Source organism: Cebidichthys violaceus, unplaced genomic scaffold, assembly GCF_023349555.1.
Source record: "Cebidichthys violaceus isolate CVI_PGR_0920_01 unplaced genomic scaffold, fCebVio1.0.p SCAF_9, whole genome shotgun sequence".
NCBI lineage: Eukaryota > Metazoa > Chordata > Actinopteri > Perciformes > Stichaeidae > Cebidichthys > Cebidichthys violaceus.
In genome coordinates this window covers 15,716,755-15,741,456 of record NW_027176975.1, presented here as the reverse complement: position 1 = coordinate 15,741,456, position 24,702 = coordinate 15,716,755, and the positions used below count along the sequence as shown (strand labels likewise).

General features: G+C 39.8%; 1 protein-coding gene across 3 annotated transcripts; it reads left to right on the top strand.

The window, feature by feature from the left end:
• The first annotated feature begins 5,355 nt into the window (after window positions 1-5,355).
• antxr1a (ANTXR cell adhesion molecule 1a) lies at window positions 5,356-24,702 on the top strand. 3 transcript variants are annotated; one of them, XM_068702865.1, is made up of 18 exons: window positions 5,356-5,820; window positions 8,660-8,731; window positions 8,824-8,895; window positions 9,459-9,540; window positions 9,720-9,753; window positions 10,373-10,452; window positions 11,101-11,169; window positions 11,714-11,794; window positions 12,816-12,876; window positions 13,546-13,644; window positions 16,021-16,090; window positions 16,211-16,289; window positions 16,687-16,782; window positions 18,174-18,215; window positions 18,970-19,065; window positions 19,360-19,527; window positions 20,340-20,420; window positions 23,182-24,702. In XM_068702865.1, exons 1-18 carry the CDS (start codon window positions 5,663-5,665, stop codon window positions 23,605-23,607), a joined length of 1,866 nt encoding a protein of 621 aa, XP_068558966.1. In that variant the 5' UTR covers window positions 5,356-5,662; the 3' UTR covers window positions 23,608-24,702. The 3 variants fall into 3 exon arrangements, with proteins under 3 accessions (XP_068558966.1, XP_068558967.1, XP_068558968.1); XM_068702866.1 differs by having other exon boundaries at window positions 23,187-23,574; XM_068702867.1 differs by lacking the exons at window positions 5,356-5,820; window positions 8,660-8,731 and adding an exon at window positions 9,198-9,360 and having other exon boundaries at window positions 8,822-8,895.

The following is a 24,702-nucleotide window of genomic DNA, read 5'->3' as shown; positions in this document are numbered from 1 at the left end:
TAAAGTGTCTAAGAATGAGTTTTGACTCATTTTATGGCATGGACCTCAAGCTATGGTTGTCAAAATGGCAACAGGGACTAGTTGGTTGATGACATTTGTAGTCTTATTTAGCCACATATTAGCAACTGTTTTTTAAAGACATGTAAAAGCTTAAAAATTCATGAGAGGGATATTTACTGATGTATTTTTATAAAAACATTTGAATTGCTTAAGCTTGAGTTAACCGCAGACCTTATTTTAGGCATCAAAGAAAAAAACCCATCAACTTCTAGACGAGAAAACCTGAAGTCCAGGTTTTAGGGTTCATTCCTGCACCACTCTATACATATCTCACTGGAATCAGTATGCTGAGATCAAATGTTAAAACTGTGATTTTTGTTTCCAATTTTTCCATGAAGAAATATTTGGCTTTGGCTTTGCTGCTCAGTGCTCTGGTGTCACTGTCAATAGCTCAATGCTACAATAAAGCCATAAAAGCAGGTAAAAGGAAAGAAAAACACCCACATACAGTATATTTGTGGTAAATACACATATGTTTTGAAAGATATTTACCACTCTTTCCTTGCCCCCATAGGCATGACCCATTGTCAGGACGATGTGGATAATACATGGCATACATTTGGATCTTCTTGGAGAAACAGTAACTGTATGGACTGTACCTGCGATGGGTGTTGCGCTGGGTGAGTACACAGATCTCAACATTGAAGTTTTTAAATGGGTAAAAAATTTAATTAAAACTAGACTTACATATTCTACTGTTTGCTGTGTGTTTTCTGTGTTTTTGCAGGTATTCAACCCCCACGCGCTTCCCTGCCGACTGCGAGTCAGTTTTTGACTCGCAGGCTTGTGAATTCAAAGTGCACAAGAAAGGCAACCCAGCCATATCGTGTCCAATTTTTGGAGCAGTAGGGAAGTGATGGAGTGGTCTGAAGGTTTGAAGTACAGCATGCAGATGTGATCCCTCACTGGCTTCTCACCAGGAAACTTGTTTTGTGTGTTGAAATACACGACCAAGCAGGAAGCACAGCTGCCAGAAATTGAAAATAAAATACTTCTGCAAACCATGTTCAAGGAGCACTCCACATATTTTAAACAGTTTAAATCAGTTACTTTCAAGTAAATGTGTAAACAGTTGTATAATGTCTTCTGAGACTCTGGAGGAAGCTCTCCAAAGTTTGAAAAAATAACCCTGTCAGGGTAATCTCTGCTTGAGCTGAGACCTACATTGTTTACCAGAGAGCCTCCATTACACGCCTCAGTTGTGGGGTGTAAAAGATGTAGGCATTTATGAGCCAGGGGCTGTCTCACAAAAGACACTATTCAGCTGAATTATGGGAAATGTAGGATCCAGTGTTTTGGAGCTTGACTCATACTCAAGACCCGAAGTCAAATTATCCAGGCCTTTGCTGTTTTGATTTTGTCCATTAAGTTTTAAGCTTGTCTCTTCTGATTCCCCTATCTTTATGAAAGTGCAATTCTAAATTCGGGAGTACCCCCTTAACTTGATTAGAATCTGACCATTATTTGTGTTTGCACACTAATTAAACCAGATGTTACTGACAGTTTATACAGAGAACTTAATTTAACTTAATAGTCATGCTGTCGTTGTTGCACAAGTTACGAACGCAGGTCACTGGTTTTGTGGGGAAAGTTTGAAAAAAATCAAGATGATGCAGATCAGACAGACAAAATGCATCAGTGTAAAAGTGTTCAACATCGAACACAAACTAGAATGTCATTCAAAATGAAAGTTTCATGGTGTCACACTGAACAAAAAGAAGTCAGCATGTAAATCTGTGCAGCTCTGCATATTTGAATTGAATTAGACTCCAGCCACACTAGCTGTGAGGCAGTAGGCACAGTGTGCTGGCTTTTGGCTTAATGCTCATGCCAGCATGGCAAAATTCTGACAATTAAAGTACAAACATGCTGATGTTTAGCAGTACAATATTTACCATGCTCACCATAGTTCAGCATGCTACCTTGCTAACATTTGCTAATTTGCATCCTCCATAAAAGTGTTGGACAAATTGAGAATCCTGTGTGTTTCCATTCAAAATTCAATGTTTTTCTTTGTTTAAGTTAGTTACATTTTGTTTAAAGATGTGCTGGTTAACAGCAGTGGAAGTCCAGAGCTGATACGAATTTAGCAGATGTTTCAAAATGTAGTAAAGTAAAGCAAACACTAAATTAACTTTATTTCAAAAAGAATGGGAGTAGAAAGTCAGACGGAGTATGAAATGTCTGTCAGAATGTCGAGTGGCACCAAAATAATTTGACATTTTCAAAGTCATGTAAAAGCAAAGGAACTAACTTTCCTCAAACAAGTTTGTATTATTAAGCAAATACAAACAGTAGTGACCTCTTCCAGTAAAATGACCACCCTTTCGCCTTATTTAATGCCAAAGGTCCCTGCAGACACACTGATACAAAGACCGAGCCCTTCATTAAAAGCACAGTTCCCTATATTTAAATTTCTTACCTAAACACAATTCAAACTGACTGTATGGTGAGTTTTAAGTTCTGGTAACAAATGTTTGTTGGTAGCTGTTTTGGGGTATTGATGGGATTAAGTAATGTAAGCTGTGAAGTTGAAGATAATTGTTATAAAATGCGAGGTTTGCTAGTGAACAAAAATTCTAATATTTAGTTTGAACTCATTATATGGCATGGATGAGAGTGTGTGTATGTTCCCTTAGATCAGTACCTTCTCCGGTGCCATTGGTCCAACCACCCATTAATCTGAAACCTCAATAGTCCAAAAAATGTCCCATTTGTCAAAGAGCCTGTTTAATTGAACAAAAAAATGCCCATTGCTCCAAAAATGAATGACTTCTGGAGGAAGACAAAAAGAAAAAAACACAGAGATATTGAGTATATTTGTGGTATATTTACATGTTTTCTTGAATAGAAAAATATTAAAATAATCACACTGGATGCATTATGACTGTAAGTCATGTGCATGAGACGTAGCATGCTGTAGGAGAACACAAAATTACAGTTTTTTAAATAGTTTGAAAAATCGTAAATTACTATGGTATCTACATATTACCGTTTAGTGTGTATTTTCAGGAATTCAAGCCCCACGCGTTGCCTTGATTACTGCCTGAAAGTGTTTGATCCGGAGGCTTGTGAATACATAGTGCACAAGAAGGACAGATCATTTGTACTATGTCCGGTTTATGTTGGGGTAGAGAAGTGATGGTTTCTCATTGAGATTGAACTTGTTCTTTTATACCTCCTTTTCATATATGTAATATTTTTACATGTAGGCATGACTCATTGTTACAACTCACTGGATAAGAGGTGGCACCCTGTAGGATCTTCACACATGGCTGTGTTGACTGAACCTACAGTCAATGTTGCTTTGCATAAGTACACAAATCAGTGAAAAAAAATACCTTTACAGTTCATTTATTTAGCCAACACTTTTATCTAAAACCCCATACAATAAATGCATTCAACCATGCCAACTCCAAAAGTGCAAGAATCATGCAAGTATATCAACGTCACCAAATATCAAGTGCTACATTTAGATACACTAGGAGGTAGAGAAAGCCATACACCCATTTGCTATTTACCAGTACTTGTTTCTTGCATAACTTCACAGGTTTAAAGAAGAAAGACAACTTCTGAATCTGAAACAAAACAACATCTTATAATAAACTATCAGTTTCTGCATATGATAAATGTATACAAAGCAGCATGCTGTAGGTAGTTAATAAAGTAGATAATAAGGCATTTTTTGTGAGTGTTTGCTTGTTGTACATACGAGTCAAATCTCAACATTTTAAATCCTCTGTGTCCAGAAATAATTTTTCTTCTTTTTCACTGACTCAAACTTCATTCTACAGATACATTTCATTACCAATAGGTAGGGTTGCAAAATGGCGGGAATATTCAAAGTTGGAAACTTTCCATGGGAATTAACGGGAATATACGGGAATTAACGGGAATAAACTGGAAATTTTGGGGTAATTTAACTGTATTTACCTTGTCATATATGGCAAAACAAAAGCAGACATGCATGCAAACATTTCTAATACAAATTTTAAAAATGACATTTTTGACTTAACCCGTTAATCCATTTGTGAGTAGAACTTTATTCTTTCATTGAACAACAAAAACATGAACGTTGAGTGTGGCCTCAATAGCCCTGCTGTAGTGTGCATGTGATGGAGGAATGCTTTCATTTGATGTATTTGATCACGTCGGGTTGAGAGAAAAAAAAATTGGTTTACAATAGCTAGCTACATCTTTTGCAAAGAAACACAGCATGTGCTGCATTCCATACATCTTTAAAATATAGTTTTGAATTACATTTTTATTGCTCAGCCTTTCATTTGCAGTAATCACTTTTATTTATGATAAATCGCCCAACTCACGCTTTTTGATGGACCCCAACAGCCGCGAATAATCGAGGTGATGGTGTACTTTTGTGTGGACATACATACATTCTCCTCTCACTGCTGTAAAAAGTTAGCCTACTGTATACAAATAAACTTGGTATTAAAATGAACATGGCTTCAGTTTACGAAGTAATCAATATGCTAGGTAATGACAAATACGTTCAAAACCAACACAACGTTTTATGTTTACGTTTACGTTTCTGGCAGACAATGTTCCCAACTAGCTGCGTCCAGTGTCCAACTGAGCTGCTTGCATAGTCTTGTTCTCAACTACATTTAAGTTCCCTGTTATATGCTTTTGCAAAAAAAAAAAAATTGTCAAAATTTCCCAAATTCCTTAACTTCCCATGGAAAGTTTCTGGAAAGTTTCCAGTAATTTACCGGAAATGTTCTGCCCCTTAGCAACCCTACCAATAGGAACCATTATTTTAAGGGACTTATGAGGATAAGGATGATATCATGAATCACATAAAGAAACAAAATAGATACAGGTCATCTAGTGTCTGTGTTTCCTTTATTCTGTTCCCCATGTCTGTAAAGATCTTCAGAAGTATCAATAAAATAATAATTCAATCCATCACAACACCACATCAAGAGATGAGTCAACACCTCTTTGACACAGTTTCTCTAAAACATTCTGGGCTTCACAAAGGTAGTATTTAATGTATTGTAGTTTCACAGTATTCTGGTTCACCAAGTTTAAATGTATAATAGTCTAGTGGTTGAAAAGCAGCCACCAGGCGGCAGGACGAGCCAGCAGATTCTGGTGTATTCAGTGTATTTTCTTCATCCCTCTCTTCCTCTAACAGAGAGAGAGAGAGAGAGAGAGAGAGAGAGAGAGAGAGAGAGAGAGGGGGGGGGGGGGGGGGGGGGGGGGGAGACTTGAAAATACAAAGAGAGTTTTGCAGAGACTCTCAGAGTTAGACATACAGGGTCTAAGGATCTCTCTTCTGCATGGTCTTGTCATTAACAAAAAGCAGCGAGAGTGGAAGGTTTTGGAGCTCTTCTCATCTTTGTGCATGCCGTGTCGGATTCAGTGATGAGAGGGTCCCAACAACAGTGAGACCCACAACACTCATGCTTTCTCTCTCTCCTCCACTTCAACCTCTATAAGCTACACTCACTGCTCTCCTTTGGATTATTGTTTTTTTATGGTAACAATCATGTGGAGGATTGAAATAAGAATCTGCTCGGAGGATTAACGTTGCAACTTTTTCTTTATGGACGTTCTATAATTTTCTTCAGCTTGAATAATGACTTTGTGCTGGAGTAGAAGCTCCTGGTTTCCAGTGGTGTTTGGCGCTGCGCTGGTTGCTCTTACTGCTGCTAATGCTGGACCAAAACAGGACAGGAGGCAGGCTGGATCGTCATCATGCTTCGGAGGCTTTGATCTCTACTTTGTTTTGGACAAGTGAGTTATTTGACACACATAACCTGAGTCACAAAAGAGGGGATGGATGAATAGGATGGTTTCTGTTAACAAGTGAAGGCCATTCATGTTAAAGTCTATGAGTAACATTAGCTGATATAGTGAGTTGAATAAGGGCAATTTTTGTTTTGTTTTTAATTATTAAAAAATGTAATAAGTATCACCATTAGCTGAGCTTGACTTGAATTATCCAGACATGAAAGCATAATACTGCATAAAGTACCTGTGCATTATTGTATGTTGTTCCTGTGCTTCTCCATCTGGTCTGCCAAAATGTTTTCATGATGTCATCACCATTGCTGTTATTGTTAAGCACTATGGTGTCCTGTCATGGAGAAAAATGGATGAATTGATTGATGATGCATTGCTCTGACAGGCCTCTATCTACAGTTTAGCTTGGCATGTATCTACAGAAGGTAAGTGGTGTGTTAGATAGATGTTTCCCCAATTCATCAGCCAGTTGCAGGCTGTGCTTGGTTTTGTTCATTCTCATTAACATAACATATACCACGTGTGCAGTTTTTATCCAGACTGGCTTGCCAGTCAGTGCATTGTTATATGTCCTCATCTTCTTGGACTTCTAACATAGTCTGTGTATCTCAAGTAGGTTACAGGATGTTTGGCCTCCCTGCAGAGTTGGTCTTGATTTAGAAATAGTTTCCATGTTTATCTCACCTATTTTTGGGGATCTCTGTGTTTCTTTTCAGCTGTGCATCATAAACACCTGATCAAAACTACCACACTGAGCATTTAACATCTTGATGAGATCATGCTTCCTTTCATTTCGCAGCGTTTTTGCAGCATACATGATGCATTTGTAGGTAAAACTTAAATTTATTTACACAATGAGCTAAACAGGAACTATTGAGCAATCTCACCAACAAAGCCAGTCAAGTGAAAACAGTAAATGTTTTCAAAAGGAGTCAATGTTGTAAATGAGCAGTGTTTACCCAAGTTTTCCTGACTGGGACTCGAAGAGAAAGCACTTAATTCAGTAGATAAATATGCACACAGCTCCACTGGCACTGACCGTTAACTTACCCAAGATGTTGCTTTTGGACCGTAACAGAGTGCTTTTGACCTTTGTGTTTTGCAAACCTGGCTTCAAACTACTTGTCTTTATTGCATTTCTTTTTTGTACCACAAGCCAAAATGTTTGCCAACTAGGTCAACCAAAAATGTATCATCCAACTGATCATTTTTCTTATCTGGATGATGGGACTGGAGGATTGCAGTCTCCCTCTCACTGTAGCTCTCCCTCCAGTTGTCCTACATTACAATGTTAATGTAATGTAACTGTTCTTTCTCTGGGGGGAAATTAGTCAATTGAGTGCAATAGAGAGTAATTGATAGCATGAGCCATGTTTTAACAACACAGACTTACATTATATGTGTGACCTTACAGCGTTTACTGCCGGGCATCAATTCCCTGCATTAACTTTTCCTTATCTTTTTTGTCTTTTCTCCATTCGGGATCTTAGCTTGCTCCGCTACCTTTTAGCACTGATGTCCTCCACCTGCTCTCACTGTCCTCTTGCTATATCTGCCCTCTTCTCTTCTCTCCTCTTCGTCTCTGCACTGCTCTTTCTCCATTACATCCAGATGTTCCAATATTTTGGCCTGTTGGCTGGGCTGTTTGTGTGGAGACTTGTGTCATGGTAACAATGGAAAAATAGGTGTTTTGAGAAATGTTGGATGGGGATGTGAGGTTATAAAAACACAGTTTAAATGAAAGACATTTTGATAAGCATCAACATTGTAACATGCAAGCTCACAAACTGTTCTTTGTTTAACAGATACAACATAGTGATATCTGCAGTTCATTAAATTAGATGATAACTCCTCATTCGTTGATCCTTTATCTTTTGTTCCCAACAGAGGACTTTGTGGCTGTTGCTATATGAGCAAATAAAAACATTGTCTAAAAATGTGTACAGCACCAGGTCAGTTTGAAGCTCATTAGCAAAGAGGGAATAGAGTGCAAGGCGATTAACATCCACACTGACCTGGTTGCGATCACAGAGCTGGTTGCATGAAGGCTTAATGAGGATACTTTCATCTGACTCCAATAACACTGGTATAATTTCAGGTGCATTATAAAGATGTTAACAGTAATCTGAGGAGCACGACATCATTGCTACTCCTCAGAGTAAACCAGCTGTGCTGCCCAAAGCATTTAGTCATGCAGGCTCTTTCTATTCTCTTTTTTGCTTTGGAAGTCTATACTGCAGATGGATTACTGACCTACCGGGCACAGGCCCAGGGGCCCAAGGGGTCAGGGGGTGATGACTGCAAAAGAGATGCAAAACCACTAACAAAACTACGACAAAGAGATGCAAAACTGCAAAGAGACACAAAACACTTACAAAGAAACACAAAACGATTGCAAAGCGACACAAAAGGACCACAGAGACACAAAATAACTACAAAGAGACACAAAACTACAACAAAAAGACACCGATGATCATAAAGAGATGCAAAAGTACTACAAAGAGACAAAATGACCATAAGGAGACACAAAACGACTACAGAAACACCCATGTCTACTCAGAGACACAAAATGCTTACAAAGAGACACAAAAAATCTTCAGTGGGATGAATCATTTTAGTTACTTTATGTCTCTTTTAGTCTGGGGGTCTTGCTCCTAGAGGCATGGCGGACTTTTTAAATGTCTGTGCATAGGGGCCCATTGTCTCATAATCCGCCCAGGGTCTACGAGTTCATTTGATCACTCAAACAGTAGAACAGAAAAAAGGGTCATGCAACTTAAATGCCCTGCATTGGTTGAAAAAGACATAAATGTCACTTTTCTCTTCACAGATCTGGGAGTGTGCAGAATCACTGGACAGAAATCTACAACTTTGTTGAACATCTAGCTCATAAATTCATAAGGTAAAAAAATTATATAATTGTGTCAAGTGTGGGAAAACATACAAATGATCCCTAAACTAGCCAAGTATATTTTTCTGTTCTCCTTCTTCCAGTCCACAGTTGCGGATGTCCTTCATTGTGTTCTCCACCGAGGGAAGGATCTTAATGAGCCTGACAGAAGACAGGTGGGTGCAGATCCCCTCAAACCCACTTTTAATCCTTTGCTGTTTTCATCATGCAGCTGAGTGGAACTAGTGAAATGCCAGATTTGGACACAGGCAACAGAGTTATGCTCGCTCATAACTTTATGACCAAGAAGATTCCAGACAGATACTTTCCTTCACTGTGATCTGTCTATAGTGTCATCAGTCTGGACAACTACTTCATTGTTTTTGGGCAGTATATGTGTGTCATCTTTTCACAGCACTGTCACAAAATATTTTCACTGTTTCGCTGCTTCCCTCTTATCTTCTCTTATTCTTCACAGTGCCAATTTCCTGTCTATCTGCATGTCTATCTCGAGCCAATACAAACCAATACTGTTTCAATTCATTCATTGGTTACACATTGCTGGTATTTTCTGCAAATGCTGCCCTTATGGAAACAATGATTCTGTTACCATGCCTCGAAGCGTCTGGTTTTATTCAAAGGTATATGTTCACAAATGAATCTGACAAAAATAAATATTTTCAATTAGATTAGATTATCAACAATGTTGATTTCCTCCTCTTCTGTTTTATCTGCTCAGGGAACGCATTCGTAAAGGTCTGGAGGAGCTCTACAGGGTTCTTCCAGGGGGAGACACCTTCATGCATGAGGGCATCCTGAGGGTGAGAGGCCTCTGCATGTCCAACTCAAAACTGGCATCTTTATCTCTGCACTGGTTCCAGAACAACCATCACATGGTCCAGAGAGCTACGTTGTGTTAGCTCATGGATGAGTTTCTTATGTACTGCATGCTACCAGATAGATAGTCTACTGTTTCAAACCAGCTTTTCTTTTTTCACAGGCCAGTGAGCAGATATACTATGGAAACACTGAAGGTGTGTATGACTTTTCTTTACTTAAGACAAGTAAATTAGGATAAAACAGGACTTTTTGATGGTATGATAAATGAATGCGCAATCAATTGTCTATTTCAGTGGGTATTTATTTTATAATATAATATTATAATATGGTGATACTAAGTCAGCTGTTCCCAACCAGGAGGCCACCCAAAAGGGTCACAAGATACATCTGAGGGGAGAATAAAAATGTTCTGCTGCATTAAGTGAAACATTTTTGTCTTTCCATTAAAACAAAAATGGATGGCTTCAGGCTTACAAACTAATTAAATCAAACAACCTGCTCACAGCTCAAGGTTATTAACCTAATTAAGGATTGTGACTTGACTTTATATAATTTTGGGTTTGGATCCACGGCGTTAATTGACAGTTTGGATTTGCTTCTTCACTTGGAATTACTTTTGTGAAGGAGTGTGTTGATTTCTCAGCAAGAGGGATTTAACTCATAATTGATTTGGATGCTATCAGTAAAGTGATTAGATTTTGCATTCCTACAATATGGCAGTAAACTTAATAATTCTGCATGGTTATTTGCAATAGAGGGTAAGATAAGGATGTGAAATTGCAGCAGGGGTGAACAAATTATTTCTGTCTGCAGGTTATCGCACCGCCAGTGTTATCATAGCTCTGACGGATGGAGAGCTGCACGAGGATCTTTTCTACTACGCTGAGAGAGAGGTGAGAGAGATAACGAGAGATTAAATGGGTCTCAGAAATCATAACCAGGTGAAACAGTGACTGAGAATGTGTTGGATCAGATCAAACACTGACACCCTATACATCACCACTTTGATCTTCCTACTTTAGTCTGGAAAATGGGGTCAGAGGATGTCTTTCAGATTTATACGTCTGAGCCCAGTCGTTCTCCTCACAGCTGCACTGTCTATCTAATGATTTATTGGCTCCTCATACCATTCATATACTACAGGTAAAGGTGTGTGAAGGCCTAAGGATTTAAGCTTTGAGTGCCCTCAGACATGTTGACAACAGGGATGGAGTGAGGTTTACGTTTCCAGTAGCTGGAAATGATCCACTTGACGGTCATTCAAAGTCAGCACCAAAAGCCACGGGCATCAATACTTGTAAAGTATTTGGCTCATGTTCTGTTTGGCATTAAGGCATCTATGTGACATTTCTATTATTATATGAAATCTGAATAATATTATTCATCGGGAACATGGTGTTGCTCAACTTGTAGTAAAACCTCGACAAACACAAGCCTTTTTTGACTTTGTTTTGGATGATGTTATGCAATGCAGAGGTGTAATCAAACCCAGGTGCTGAGCTTCTTCCTGTTTTTGCTGTGAATCTGTGCACACTTGACAGGCCAACCGCTCCCGGAGTCTGGGTGCCTCTGTTTACTGTGTGGGGGTGAAGGACTTCAATGAGACACAGGTTGTTTTTTTGTTTCTCTTAGTCTGTACCTTTATGTTTCATGATGTCTAAGCTTCAGCGAGTGAAATGGAAAGTAAGAGTTCAAATTTGAAGCTTTATTAATCAAACTTTTAATTTGAAAATATTGAAACCATTGTTTTTGAGTACTTATAAGTGCTTTACATTACTTTGATATCAGTCAAAACTATTTCATATTACTATGAAAACACATAGCAAATGAGCCCTCAGGATGCAGGACTGCAGTTAATGTTTAAGAGTTCTAACAAGGACATTGGACGTACATCAAATTACTCACATATTTTGTGGCCTAATGATCAATTTTGAGTCAAGAAGATTTTTTTTCTCCATTATGTAGAGTGACAATTGTTTAATATCTTTCAAAAAAAAGGAAATTAGGTGATATTGTTGATTGTGTTCATATGAGCCAGTCCTGTAATCAGTTATGCTGTAAACTCAACACATTATGTTGATTATGATGATGTCGTTATGAACGACTAAGTGTGCAGTTGTCCCTTTTGATTGTAATAACTTGTTTCATCTCCAGCTGGCAAATATAGCTGATAGTAAGGACCATGTCTTCCCAGTAAATGATGGATTTGAGGCCTTGCAAGGGGTCATTGACTCGGTGAGTACTTCAGGTCGGCCCACAAACTTGTTCTAACAGCACTTGCCAACACGGTTGACAAGTAAAGTTCGTAGTCCAAAGGAAATCATCTTGCTTTAATGTACTTCATAATCTCTCCCATCACTTTGTCTTTAATCTATCAACACGTTGCTCAAAGAGCAAACAGGAAACAAGACAAAAACAGATTTAAAGCAGTATAAGTTATTCCATCCATGGAGGGACATTCCTGTCTTTGATCATGACAATTGACGTCTGGCCAAACACGATCAAAGCGTGTGCTGTTTCTCTTAAGACCCACCTCAGTGGTGTTGAAATAAGCCCAAACCAGTTTGGCCTGTAGGGCTATTGTCACTGGGAAACGAGGTTTGTTGAGCAGAGTTAAAGGCCAGACAAGTGTCATCAGGAGCAGATTAACAGCAAACTCAAAGCTGTTGATTCTCAATCATGTGAGCGGAGCAGCGGGTCATGAATCAGTGTTCTTCATCTCCAGGATTATAGTTGGTATGTTCCTGGAGAGCAGCGAGTACAGATACATTTTGCACAACACAAACAAGAGTCGATGGAAACATCATGGCCAGAGGCCCCAGTGGCATACCCTTAACTAAAAGGCACGTAAAAGTCATTGCTGTGGCTGAGTAGATAGTCCAAAACAGATTGTTGGGGCGTTTAATGAGCAATATACAGCATTCAGAGCAGTGTTACAGCGGCAAAGAACTGCTATGTAAACATATAGTGGAGTAATGTTTACCTGAACAGCCAATGAAGTAACTCTCCCTCTGTGCGTGTTGTTATCCGAGCTTCTCCTTGCTTTGTTGACATAGCCGGGACTGAGCTGTTGGCTCTGTCAGCACGTTTGCCGTAGTTTATAATGTTAACACTGTTGGCTTCGGCGTCGCCAAGTTGAGAGCCATTAAGAGGATATTGAAATACTCCCAATCACGTGTCTTGCACCTTTATAAATGCTCCATTATCTGAGATTTGCTGCCTGGCTGCTGAAAAGTGTTTCTCCTCATTTCCTCAGATCCTGAAGAAGTCCTGTATCGAGATCCTGGCGGCAGAGCCCTCTAGTATCTGTGCAGGAGGTAAGACAAGGAAGATGGACTTCCCTTTCATCCTAGGCCTTTTAATGAATGAAATCAGACAGCAGCACATCTTAGTTAACCATTATTGGCAATTAAAAACTAATGTCAACACCAATCCCAAATATAGAGCAGATGAAAATCCATACAACCATGTGTTGGCTGGGTCTCTGAGACCCAAAACAGAAGTAATGAGTCATTTTTTTGTTTCAGCAATTCTCATACAATTAGGAAAAGTCATGAAGATTCAAAATGATAAAACAATATTAAATCCTGTTAAAGAGAGCTCAAAACAGAACATGACTATGCCAACATAGGCTACAGCTACAGTATTTTAACAAATGGGGACGGTTAATTGTTGAATTCCGGTCAACAATATTTGTGCAAAACTGCTTCTTAGTTAAGGCAGCCGGGATGTGAAGTTTTTTACCACTGAGAATTTGAGAGTGCAGTTCTTTTAAAATTGTTTAATTGTGTCTGAAGACTTGATTGAAGGACAATTAGGTCTATAGCTGTTGAGCTAAGAGACACTGAAAGTGGCCAGTATTGGTACTGGAGTGTCTGATTGGAAATGTCTTGAACTGATGAACTGTCTTTTGTTAATAGCATTGGGATTGCTGATAGTGTTTCAATTCTTGGAGTGTCATTTGTGTTTCTCCTCTCCTCGTTCAGAGTCCTTCCAAGTGGTGGTGAGAGGAAATGGATTCCTCCACGCCCGCAACGTCGATAAGGTCCTGTGCAGCTTCCGCATCAACGACACTCTCACTAAGAGTGAGTGAAACGTAGCTGAACAGTGTTGACAGTCTGATTCACTACATGGACTTTTTCAACCCACATGAATGTTTTAACTGGGAACACATTGACTCAAATCTGATGAACTTACAATGAAAACAGCAGGAATAAACGCAAGTTTGCAGGCAAATTGTAAAATGTATCTAAATTACACTTAACTAAGCTTCCCAAAAGTCAAATACAAAGTTTATCGCACAGCTTGAATCCGCTGTGATCAAACAAACAGCCATGCTGGTGTTATTGTGTCTTGGTTTTTGTTATGAATACAATTTTACAGCTTGGAAAGAAGCCAGAAAGAAGAGAACCACACACTATGTAGAAGGGGGAAAAGGCCTTAAGGATACAACTAGTTTCCCCATGGTCTTTTATTGGTGGTTTACTGTAATAGTAGTTAAAACCACTTCCTACCAGGCATGCCACAGTAGCTGCAGAAGGTGCTGGTCTAATTGTAAAGCAAGATATTCACCAGCAATGAAGTGCAGACAAAATGTCTGCTCCTCTTAGAGAGAAGTGGTGAACATATGTGTTTAACCTAATGGCATGTCAGTGCATCTCAATGTCTTTTTCAGTCAACTGGAGTTCATTGTCCTCCATATACTCAGATCTTTTCTGCTTTTTTCATGTTTAATATATTTAGTATGCATGATAGCACACATGTAGTACTTATTAGCTAACCAGAGAGACTATTTTTTCTCTTTAATAATGATTATTTTGGTGACGCCATCAACATTTAGCAGGCGCCTTGCACTTTAAATCACATTTTTTGTAAACAAAGTAAAGTTGTGTCAGTATTAATGACACATTAACAATTCCTCGGAATCATAATTATTTCTGCACAATACAACATCCAACTTCTTTCAGACTGCAGCGGACATGGAAACAATTTCAGTGAAATGATCTCCTTATGTCAATCCCATTGTGCTTGTGCAATCCTCCAGATTCATTCTCTTCTCTAGATTGTGTACACACAATCCTCTGGAACTTGTTTACTTCACATCAGGGGTAAACTTTAAATGTAAATAATTAGGCCAGGGTTAGCTCATCTGGAGGTATATATATATATATTGTGTGGCTATAAGAAAAAACATTTGTTTTCTCTCTATTACATCTTAACATGTCCCCGCTGACTCCCCCACTCCAGCCGTCTGCATACTTCACAAATATGGTGAAATGGTATAGAGGAAAGCAGCATATGTAACTGCATATGTTGAGCAGATGAATTGATGTTTGAGCTTGTGTCTCCAGGAAAAAGTAGCAGCAAATACAGTCAGGCGGGCTGGGATTTGGCAGGTGCTGTCCTGAGCTGTCCATTGCTTTGGTGAATTGTAAATTGACCTTGCCGACAGTCCATCCCAATGAATAATCTCTCAGATATTGTACATCTGCCACCATCTTAAACAGTAATTCCAATTAACCTAATGGTTAAAGTTGATCTCTGGGCACTTGTCTTGTCTGCACCTCACAGTAAAATATGACCTCTCTCTTTACTTGGGGAGTAAACAGTCCAATAAAACATCATGACATGGGCTCTGGGATGTTTGCCAGCCTTTTTATCCTCAAGGGATTTATACGGTGGAAATCTGCAGAATCAGGCCCCATCAGCTTTTAACTAGACTTTGTTATAATATGTCCTTTAGAAGGCTCTCAGGCCTTTTCGTCATGCTTTAATAGCGTATGGCCATTCTGAGTGCAAGGTGGGTGCAGAGATGAATCTTTGAATGGGATCATATCTGGCCCAGTTTGTGAACCTTTTTTGGCAGTGTTGATCGCCCCCCTCCCCTCCGTCCTGCATGGTGAGAAGAGAAGAGAAGAGAAGAGAAGAGCAGTCGTGACCCATGCGGCTGCTTGTGTTGATTTCCTCAGTTCTGGGGTATGCTCTCTGCCTGCCAGGATAAACAGACAGGCTTGGGTGATGATGTTTGTTGGAGCAGCTTTCCTAAAAGCCAGCCGGACAAGGAGAGGATTTAGATTTGCCTGAAAAACAAAAGCTGTTGTGGTATTGGTGTTTCTGAGAGTCATGCAGATGTCTTCAAACAGTAGACAACAAAGCTTTTGTCCTGAGAAAACACTCAGTTTGTTAACCAAGTTACAGTGAAAGACGTGACATCATTTAACTTCTGTTAACATGAGCATACTTATTGAATTACAATGAAGTCATGTGGCACTATCCAGTCAATAAACTAATACTGTAAGCAGGCTACACGATGACATGATCTGAAAGGTGATTCAGGTCATGATTTATGGGTAAAGCCAGTTCAGGAGCTATATATGCGAGTGAAAACTACTGACTGTTACTCAACTGGAATGTTTGGCTGATTCTTAATTTTCATGACTTCTTTCCATTTTCTTTTCTAGTGGTTAAGCCTTTGATTGTTGAAGATACATATCTTCTCTGCCCTGCACCAGTACTTCAAGAGGAGGGGATGTAAGTCCTGTAATGTATTAAAATATATGTGGGGTTTCATATGACACCATCTACTCAGTTTTTCTAAGGCACGGCATAAATGACAGCCGAGACATTTTTCTTTTTCTTTTCCTTTTCCAGGGCAGCAAACCTTTATGTCAGTATGAATGAAGGTCTCAGTTTCATCTCCAGTTCAGTTACCATTTCCACTGTGGGCTGTGTAAGTACAATATAAAGTACCAGCATTTGGCTTTGAAACCTAATTCATTTGGGTAAAGGCGCATTCCAACTGTAAAAAAAACAAAACAAAACACTAGAGGGGGGGATGCCCTTCCAGTGCAGCTGGTGCCCTTTTAATATTTTTCACCCCTGCCCCTCAGACAGCCCAATTCCGCCACTGCTAACAATAGACAAACTAGTAAACCCAAACCAAAACAGTGTAATACAAATTTAGGTTGATGAATAAATTAAAGTGTTTCAGTATCAGCAGATTCCATTGAAGATAAAACCAAACGATTGTCTTTCCAAAGAAAAACAAAAGCATAGAGAAGTGGTTTACATACTTTTAGTGCTCTACATTTTCAGAGTCTGTGTTGACGTGTCTGTCTCTGTCACAGTCTGATGGGACCATCCTGGCCATAGCTCTGCTCATCCTGATGCTGCTCCTGGTCTTGGCTCTCCTCTGGTGGTTCTGGCCTCTCTGCTGCACTGTGGTGAGTTTTCTTAAAACTTAAACTAGTGCAATAATAACATGCTGCTTTTCAGATAGCTTCTAATTTTTAATGGCTTCAAACACTTTGAGAATTAAGTGATATTGCTTGTGAACAATAAGATGGAGATTAATGTATTTTCTAGGCTTGTTTTGTCTGGCTAACAAAGGCTTCATATTAACCTAAAGAACATTCCCATGGGGCGTGCGTCCCTTTGAAATCTTGCAGCTAAATTTAGGCAACAGCCAGAAAGGTCAAGGCCACCGGGTGAACGCGTGTTTTAGTAATTATGCTGCTGTTTAAATAACTTGTGTCTTTATAGGTCACAGCAGGTGACCTCCGAGTCTCACCTCTTAATAGTTTTTCAGTATATTCACTGGCAGACCTAAACTAGAAACACATTCTTCCATCAGTAATGAGGCTGACTAATTTGAATTTCCAGCTAGTGGTGTGGAAAAAAAGACTCAAATATACTGTTTTGGTTTGATATTTTCGTTACTATGAGATTTTGAAAGCAAGATAACTCACCATAAATAAAAAGTGTAATGAGAAATAATTTGCACCTGGGAAAAAACATGCCTGTGACATTATTTAGACAGTGGTCCACCTGCCAGCATCACAACATTTCAGTAAACTCCCTTTTAACCAGCCACTTGCTGTCAAAAACTGTATTTCTCCTTTCAAATGAAAAGTGTATAGTGTCTCTTCAGAATCCAGTCCAATGTTTCCAGCTCTGGAAACAGGAAAGTTGAGAACTGCCAGAGAGAGATGTCAGCTTTTACAACATGGCTGTCCCTCCCTTTACTTTCTTTCTGTTCTTGTCCATTAAGTTACAAATTCAAGTCCGTGCAGCAAGTCTGTTTAGGAAAGCGATGAGAGGTTACCATGGGGAAATGTTTTGTGTTCCAGGATTTGGAGAAGCATTGAGGAAAATCACAAATAAGAATCAGAACCGCTTAATTTGCAAAGTGCATTTAATGTAGAAGAAACTGTCTTAAGGCCTATTGCACTGGTGAAAAAAGCACACTGACACACTGTATATTGCGACAGGAAAAGACACAGGGGGATAGAGCAAGGCATGAACCTAAAATAAGAGCAAATAATTTAGTAATTATGAGAGCCTGTTCCCTTCTCCCAATCAACAACCTCAGGCCCAAAAATCTGGATAGCAGATTTGTAGATTAGTGCATCGCTCTTGTTTAGTAGAGACTTGGAGGAAAAAAACAATTCCTCAGCAGTGTGTTGTTGTGTAACCATCCTGTTGCACATTGCAGTGACATGCAGACTATATGAAAATCAATTTTGATACATGTGTTTGTGACATTTGTGGTCTTCTGACAAAAAACAAAACCTTCCCTCCTTCTCCTCTCATGCATTTTTTCCCCCCTCCACAGATCATCCATGAACCCCCACCACCAGCTCTGGAGGAGAGTTCGGTATGAGCTGCACCGTCTCCACTCAATCTGTTTCTTATGACTCCAAAGAAAAGCAATTTTTTTTTTAGATTGAGACAGCTGCCAGTGTTTGGTTGTGTATCTTAAACCTCAATGACAATGCGGTGTCATTCACTCCCTTCTTGGTATAAAACTCTGATTTCACTCATTTAGTAATTAATCCAATGTGAGTTAACGCCCTCTTCAAATAACAGTGAAATCCTGACCACATCCCTTCCTCTGGAGCTTTTTGGACCTTCATGGAATATTTAGTGAAATTAAACTGACAGATAACATCATTTCACATGAATTTGATCAACAAATTAATGTTAATAAAATACATTTTAACTGCCAAAACTGCCCATGAAATAAGAGCAACCTACAATGCGACAGTGAGACACATCAGGCTGCATTTATTTGCACCAATTAAGCTGAAAATGATGTTTAACATGGTAAATCTATTCCAAACAGACTCCATGACAATCATGGCTTCACATACAACGTTCAGCCTTCATCATGGCTGTGGGCTTTGTAATTCCTCTACAGAGGGGACAAAAATAAGGGCTGGTTTTGGAGTGAGGAGGGCAGAGAGAGAGATTGTATTGGTGACCAGTGAGAGGGCATTTGTATCAGGTAGCTCCTGAGTGTTTATTTGGTGTGTATACTGTATATTCATGTAAAAACAGTGAAATATTAGCTTGTTAAATGGTTTATTAATACATCACAATAAAACCTACTTCCTATCACTCTCCCATAGGATGATGAAGACTTTGAAGCCCCTAAGAAGAAATGGCCGACTGTAGACGCCTCCTACTACGGAGGAAGAGGAGTTGGAGGAATCAAAAGGATGGAGGTCAGATCCAATAAACCATCTGTTGTGTTAACAAACAAGGATAAGGGACTTAAAAGAAACCTGATAAGATGTTACAAGATTACACATTGGGGTTGTTAAAAAGGAATTTTGATTGATTTAAGACTACCCCACTTTCAGACACTAGTACTTTCAACCAAATTCACTTTAATTGCACATACACTGCAATCAAGCATCTCATCTTTCAAGTCACACAATTATACACTCCTGACTGTCTTTAAGGGCAGTGTATGGCACCGTCATATATCTCTGACTCTCCATACTCTCTGTCATCAGGTCCGCTGGGGTGAGAAAGGCTCCACCGAAGAAGGAGCAAAGCTGGAAAAGGCCAAAAATGCCAAGGTGAAGATGCCTGAACAGGACTATGTGGAGGCCCCCACACGTATTCTCAACAACGGCATGCACAAACCTTTGGGGCCACGCAAGTGGTACTCACCCATCAAGGTAAAGTACCAGCCAGGAAGAAAACTGTCTGGGGAATATGTTTGGTCTGCAGATGCTCTTTCACGTCAACAACTAAAACTGGCAAACATATAGGGATAATGAGTTTCAACTGCTAAACATAAAAATTAAAATAAAATTGTGAAGGATTTGTAATTATTATTTTAAGAAGTCTATGAATATAGCTCAGCTTACATTAATGTATTAAAGTATTCATGGTTTTGGATCTCTGCTGGGATAAATGTTTTGTATGCATGCAAACTGCATGATGAAGTACAACATCTGTTAAAAATTACCCCATGTTAATCTGGCTGAGGATAGGTACAGTAAGTAATAGCATTTTCAAAATGCCGTAGTGAAAGTAGCATGAGATGTGTTAAGGTAATAATGCTTAGGTGACTACTGGCACACATTCCCTTCCTCCAAGGCCAGCATGGGGTTAAAGGAGTCGTCCCGAAGCATGCAGTCAGCGGGGGATCGCTAATAGAAACCAGACTTCTGTTGGACTGACCTCCAGGGAGCAGAGCTGCACAGCCAGCAGTTTTGTGAGGAAAAACAGCTGCAATTTCTGCCCTTATCCTCAAAGTATTTGCTGTGTTTAAAAGCTATGAAGAGTGAGTTCCTGATTAACTGAAACCATTTCAGTTTGTCACTGTGAAGTGGCCGTAGGAGTCGGATAATACTGGTCATTTCACTGCAGCTCGAGTTAGGTGTCGAACTGTGTTTATGAGTGACCAGGAGAAAAAACAAAAGGGTTAATAACAGAAACATTAATTAAATGGTTTAACAGTTTGATTTCCTCTCTGTTTCCATAGAGCAAACTGGATGCATTGTGGGTACTTTTAAGAAAAGGCTACGACCGTGTGTCTGTAATGAGACCTCATCCAGGTGACAAGGTAAGGATAACTTAAAAGCCACACAGGCATGAAACCATTAATCAGCCTAAACTTTACTGATTGGCGTAAGGTTTTGGCTACGCATTAGCATTTGGCAAAGGAGGCGATTCTTTTGTATCTGAAAATGTTGAGAAAATAGACCAGCTGTGAGCAATGGGAGGCTCATGGGAAAACTTGTGTTGAGTTGGGATTTAGACTGCAGCGTCTGGCTACAGCGCAGTGAAATGTAAAGACGTCTGGGGAAACCATTATAAAAAAAGCAAATGTAATTCCTCAAAAGCCAGCTGTAACGGGGGGGTGGTTAACAGTGTGATGACCTCTACAGTTGGCAGCTGACATGTAGTCAGACTGTGGGATCTACAAGTGTTGAAAAAATGAGTCTGAGGGAAGTCTGTATATTATAATCCCTCCCCCGCAATAGATTATGTAATGCTCCATTTTTCCTTGAGTAAGAAATGTTGATCAAAGAGCAATTATTACTCTCAAAGTTGATGAAGAAAAGATCTTCAGAAACTTTTACATTCACTCCACCGCAGTAGTGGAGCCAGACGTTGTAAACATTGGGGGCTGCACGATATTGGAAAAAACTGACATTGTGCTATTTTCTTTTTCTGCGATATATTTTACGTCTTAAATGGTCTTTAAGACATGAATAGAAATATTTCCCCGGTAATAGAGCTTTTGCTCCATTAATTTGCTGGTTCAGTCAGAGAGACTGAGAGGAAATTACACAAAGTTGAAGCTACAGTTGTGGTCAAAAGTTTACATACACTTGTAAAGAACATAATGTCATGGCTCTCTTGAGTTTCCAGTTATTTCTACAACTCTGATTTTTCTCTGATAGAGTGATTGGAACAGATACTTCTTTGTCACAAAAAACATTCATGAAGTTTGGTTCTTTCATGACTTTATTATGGGTTAACAGAAAAAGTGATGTAAAAGCGCTTGTCAAAGTAAAATATGCACGCGGCTGTTTGATCTGTGCGTGTGCGTGGATCTCATTTGCACTCTCGGATTTTGACAGTGATTTGCCTTCATACAGCAAGGCCAGCTTCCAGGTAACATGCAGTGCAGTTGGAGGAAATGCACTGGCAGTCAAGCACTAAGCTCAGTTTAAGTAGAGGAGCACAGGAAGCTACACCTGGGGCCTAAAGCAAACTGATCAGCTGGTGAACCAATCTTTAAGGTGGACCAGTGCACCTTGCACTCACAGTCAAACAATAGAATAACAATCAGAGGGTCACATTCTTTGCTCCCCCCCACCCCCACCCCCCCAAGAACAGTAAGTGCAGCTTACACACCACCCTCTGTAATTAGAAGTGTATGAGTGAGTCCTCCACACTATAAAGCTCTTCATTAGTGCACTGGAAAAACAGCTTGGCTCTAGACTCCTTGATGATTTGCAGTAAACAAGCTTGTTCTGGTTGCAATTAGGAGTCTCTTGTCAAAGCCTTGTTTTTATAACTTCCACTAAATGAATGCAGTGGTGGGATGGAAGAGGCTTGTGGATCCTACTGCCCGCATGAGAGAAACCCAAGTCAGGTTGCCGTAACGTGTCATTTATTTATGAGCCTCTAAAAACTGGGGATTTTTGTAATTAGTAAAGGAATCAAACAGAGCACAACACAGCGGGATAAAAACTCAACATCACTCTTTAAACGCTATGTCACATGTGTTTTTTCTATTGGCTGCTTTTTAGGTTAGCTGCAACTATGATTCAGTGCAGGAGTGCAAGAGATGTCATAGGAATACTTCACCGTTAAAATTAAAATTTTTGGATCAATTACTCACCACGTGTTGCCTTGAATTCTTGAAAAAATCTCGCAAACCTCCACGGTGAGTTAAGTATCGAACGGTCGAAAACGAGAGTTAATCCTGGATGCATTGAATTCAATTCAGGTAGGTTTAATGCTTCTTATATACAGTCTATCATCAAAACTGTATCAAAACAACGGTTTACAAACTTGTGCAATATAATTCAATCCAGTTTATCTTGTCGTTTGCTAAAAACATTTGCATTCTTGCCGAAATGTTCCTATTTAATACACTTCTGCCACTACCGTTTCATGGTTGTGCATCCGCTACAAGTCTGTGCGATGCCAGGGGAGTGTAATATACTAAGCATACGATTGGATACTTGGATTATACTGCGCAAATTGTGTAAAAGTTTGTAAACCTATGTTTTGATATAGTTTTGCTGTTGTTAAATCTGGCCTCCATTTTCTTTAATTCAAGGATTTACTCCTTTTTCGGAATCCCTTTTCATGGAGGCATGAGTTTCTGCAAGAATTCCAGGTCATTTTAAGGGTGAAGTATTCTTTTAAAATCCATGATAATCACTGCACTAAAGGAATGCAAAAATATAGGTTTACAGTTTTTTTCCCCATCCTTGCTGTATGTAAGTAAGCAACATTCTCTCTGTTCTTGTCTCAGAGGTCACTTCGTCCCGCTTGTCATCCCTATCAGTCCACTGCAACTCCCTGATCCCCTCAGTGCAGCTGCTCTCAGGGTGTAGCTTGTTTCTGAAATATGATGGTCTCTCTTGCATGACCTCACTTTGGTTTGGACAGGGGAGGTGTGGTGGCCGGTTATTTTGTCAGGCTGAGTAGAGCATACAAATAATTAACTTGTTATTGAGAATTACAGCATTTATATAGGTTTGTTGATATTAAAACACAGTCACGTAGGTGTGTGTAGACAATAAGAATGGCAAGGTTGTTTATCTATATGCTCTAACATCAGGTCTGTTCTTAAATTTCAGGGCAGATGCATGAACTTCACCCGCATAAAGTCTCCCTCTACTCATTACCCTCACTACAACCATCACCCATCTCCCATCTACAACCCTCCCAGCAGGACTCCACCTCCACCGCAGGGCACCCTCCCCCCTCCCCCAAGCAGCCCTCCATCATCTCCAACATTCTCCTCCTCCACCCTTCCACTACTGCCTCCAACACCTCCTTCCACCTCCACCACTGCCTCTCCTTCCAATTCACCTCCCCCTTACACGCCACCTCCCACCCGGGCTCTTCCTCCGACCACCCTGCAGATACCTGACCCTCCGGTGCTCCCTCCCACCCCTCCACCCTCTGCCTCCCCGACTGGTTCCCTGCCTCCTCTTCCACAGGGACCTCCTACGGGGCGAGCCCCTCCACCTGCCCGCCCACCACCTCGCCCTGGCTTGTAGAGCCCCGGGAGCAGACAGGAGAGAGTTTAACAAAATTTAAACGGCAATCCAGAGTTCTACCAACAATCAGCACATGACCATCTTTGATTGTAACTGCGAGGATCTGTGAGTGCCTTGTGCCACACTCAGTGGGGCTGTGGCCTTTCTGCCTTGTGAAGTGGACCAGTGTGGACTTGTTTTCAGCTATTTGTCTACTGTGACTTTTGTACACATTTAGCCCAAAGTGCAATTGCTCGGATGCTTGAATTACACCAACATTCCCTACAAATGAAGTCATGCAGGCCGGGTCTAAATTATTTTCCTCCTTGGTCCTCAAAGCTGCTTCAGGCCCTGTGGTCACTTCCATGCGTACGCAAGATTAGACGAATCCTGAACGGCTTGAACTAATGCCTCTTCTCAAGGAGCACAGTCACATTCAAAATGATCAAGACACTAAAATATGTGCCTGTGTTACATTTCCTGAAAAGAGATAAAAGACTCTTACAACAGATTTAGGATGATTTAGAAGAATCTGAAAATCCCAGTTTTTGTATTCTTGAATGTTGAGCAATTGCATGCAAGTGTTTGACTTTTTGTAACATTTCTACCTTGTTTAGTACAACATAAATGCATTTTGTTACTTTTGTTGAGAAAACCACATTTTCCTTTTTTGAGGTTAAAAAAACAGCAATTGCTGCACATATACACTAAGCGTATTGAAACAGCAATGCAACATATCTAAACTTGTTCTTGCAACTTTTGAATTGAGTGCCATATTAACCGGCTTTATGTGAATCACAGCTGGCCTAATTTTCGTGCACATCAGAGTAGACAATGTTTTTTTATGTCCTATGACTATAACTGACCTGACCAAGATGACTGAAATCACTGCATATGCTATGTCTATCAATATGTGTACAAAAATATGTCAGTCAGGGAAAAGCTTTGCACATCGTCTTGCTCATCCACCCACGGCCTCTAGCAAAAGGGTTTTATGTAAATAATAATTTTGATATAACCATGAGTGTTCAGATATCTGTGAGTGTGTGTATGTGTCAAAAAGAAAGAGACTATTCGTGACAGCCTGTAAAATCAACTTAAACAAAATGATCTGGC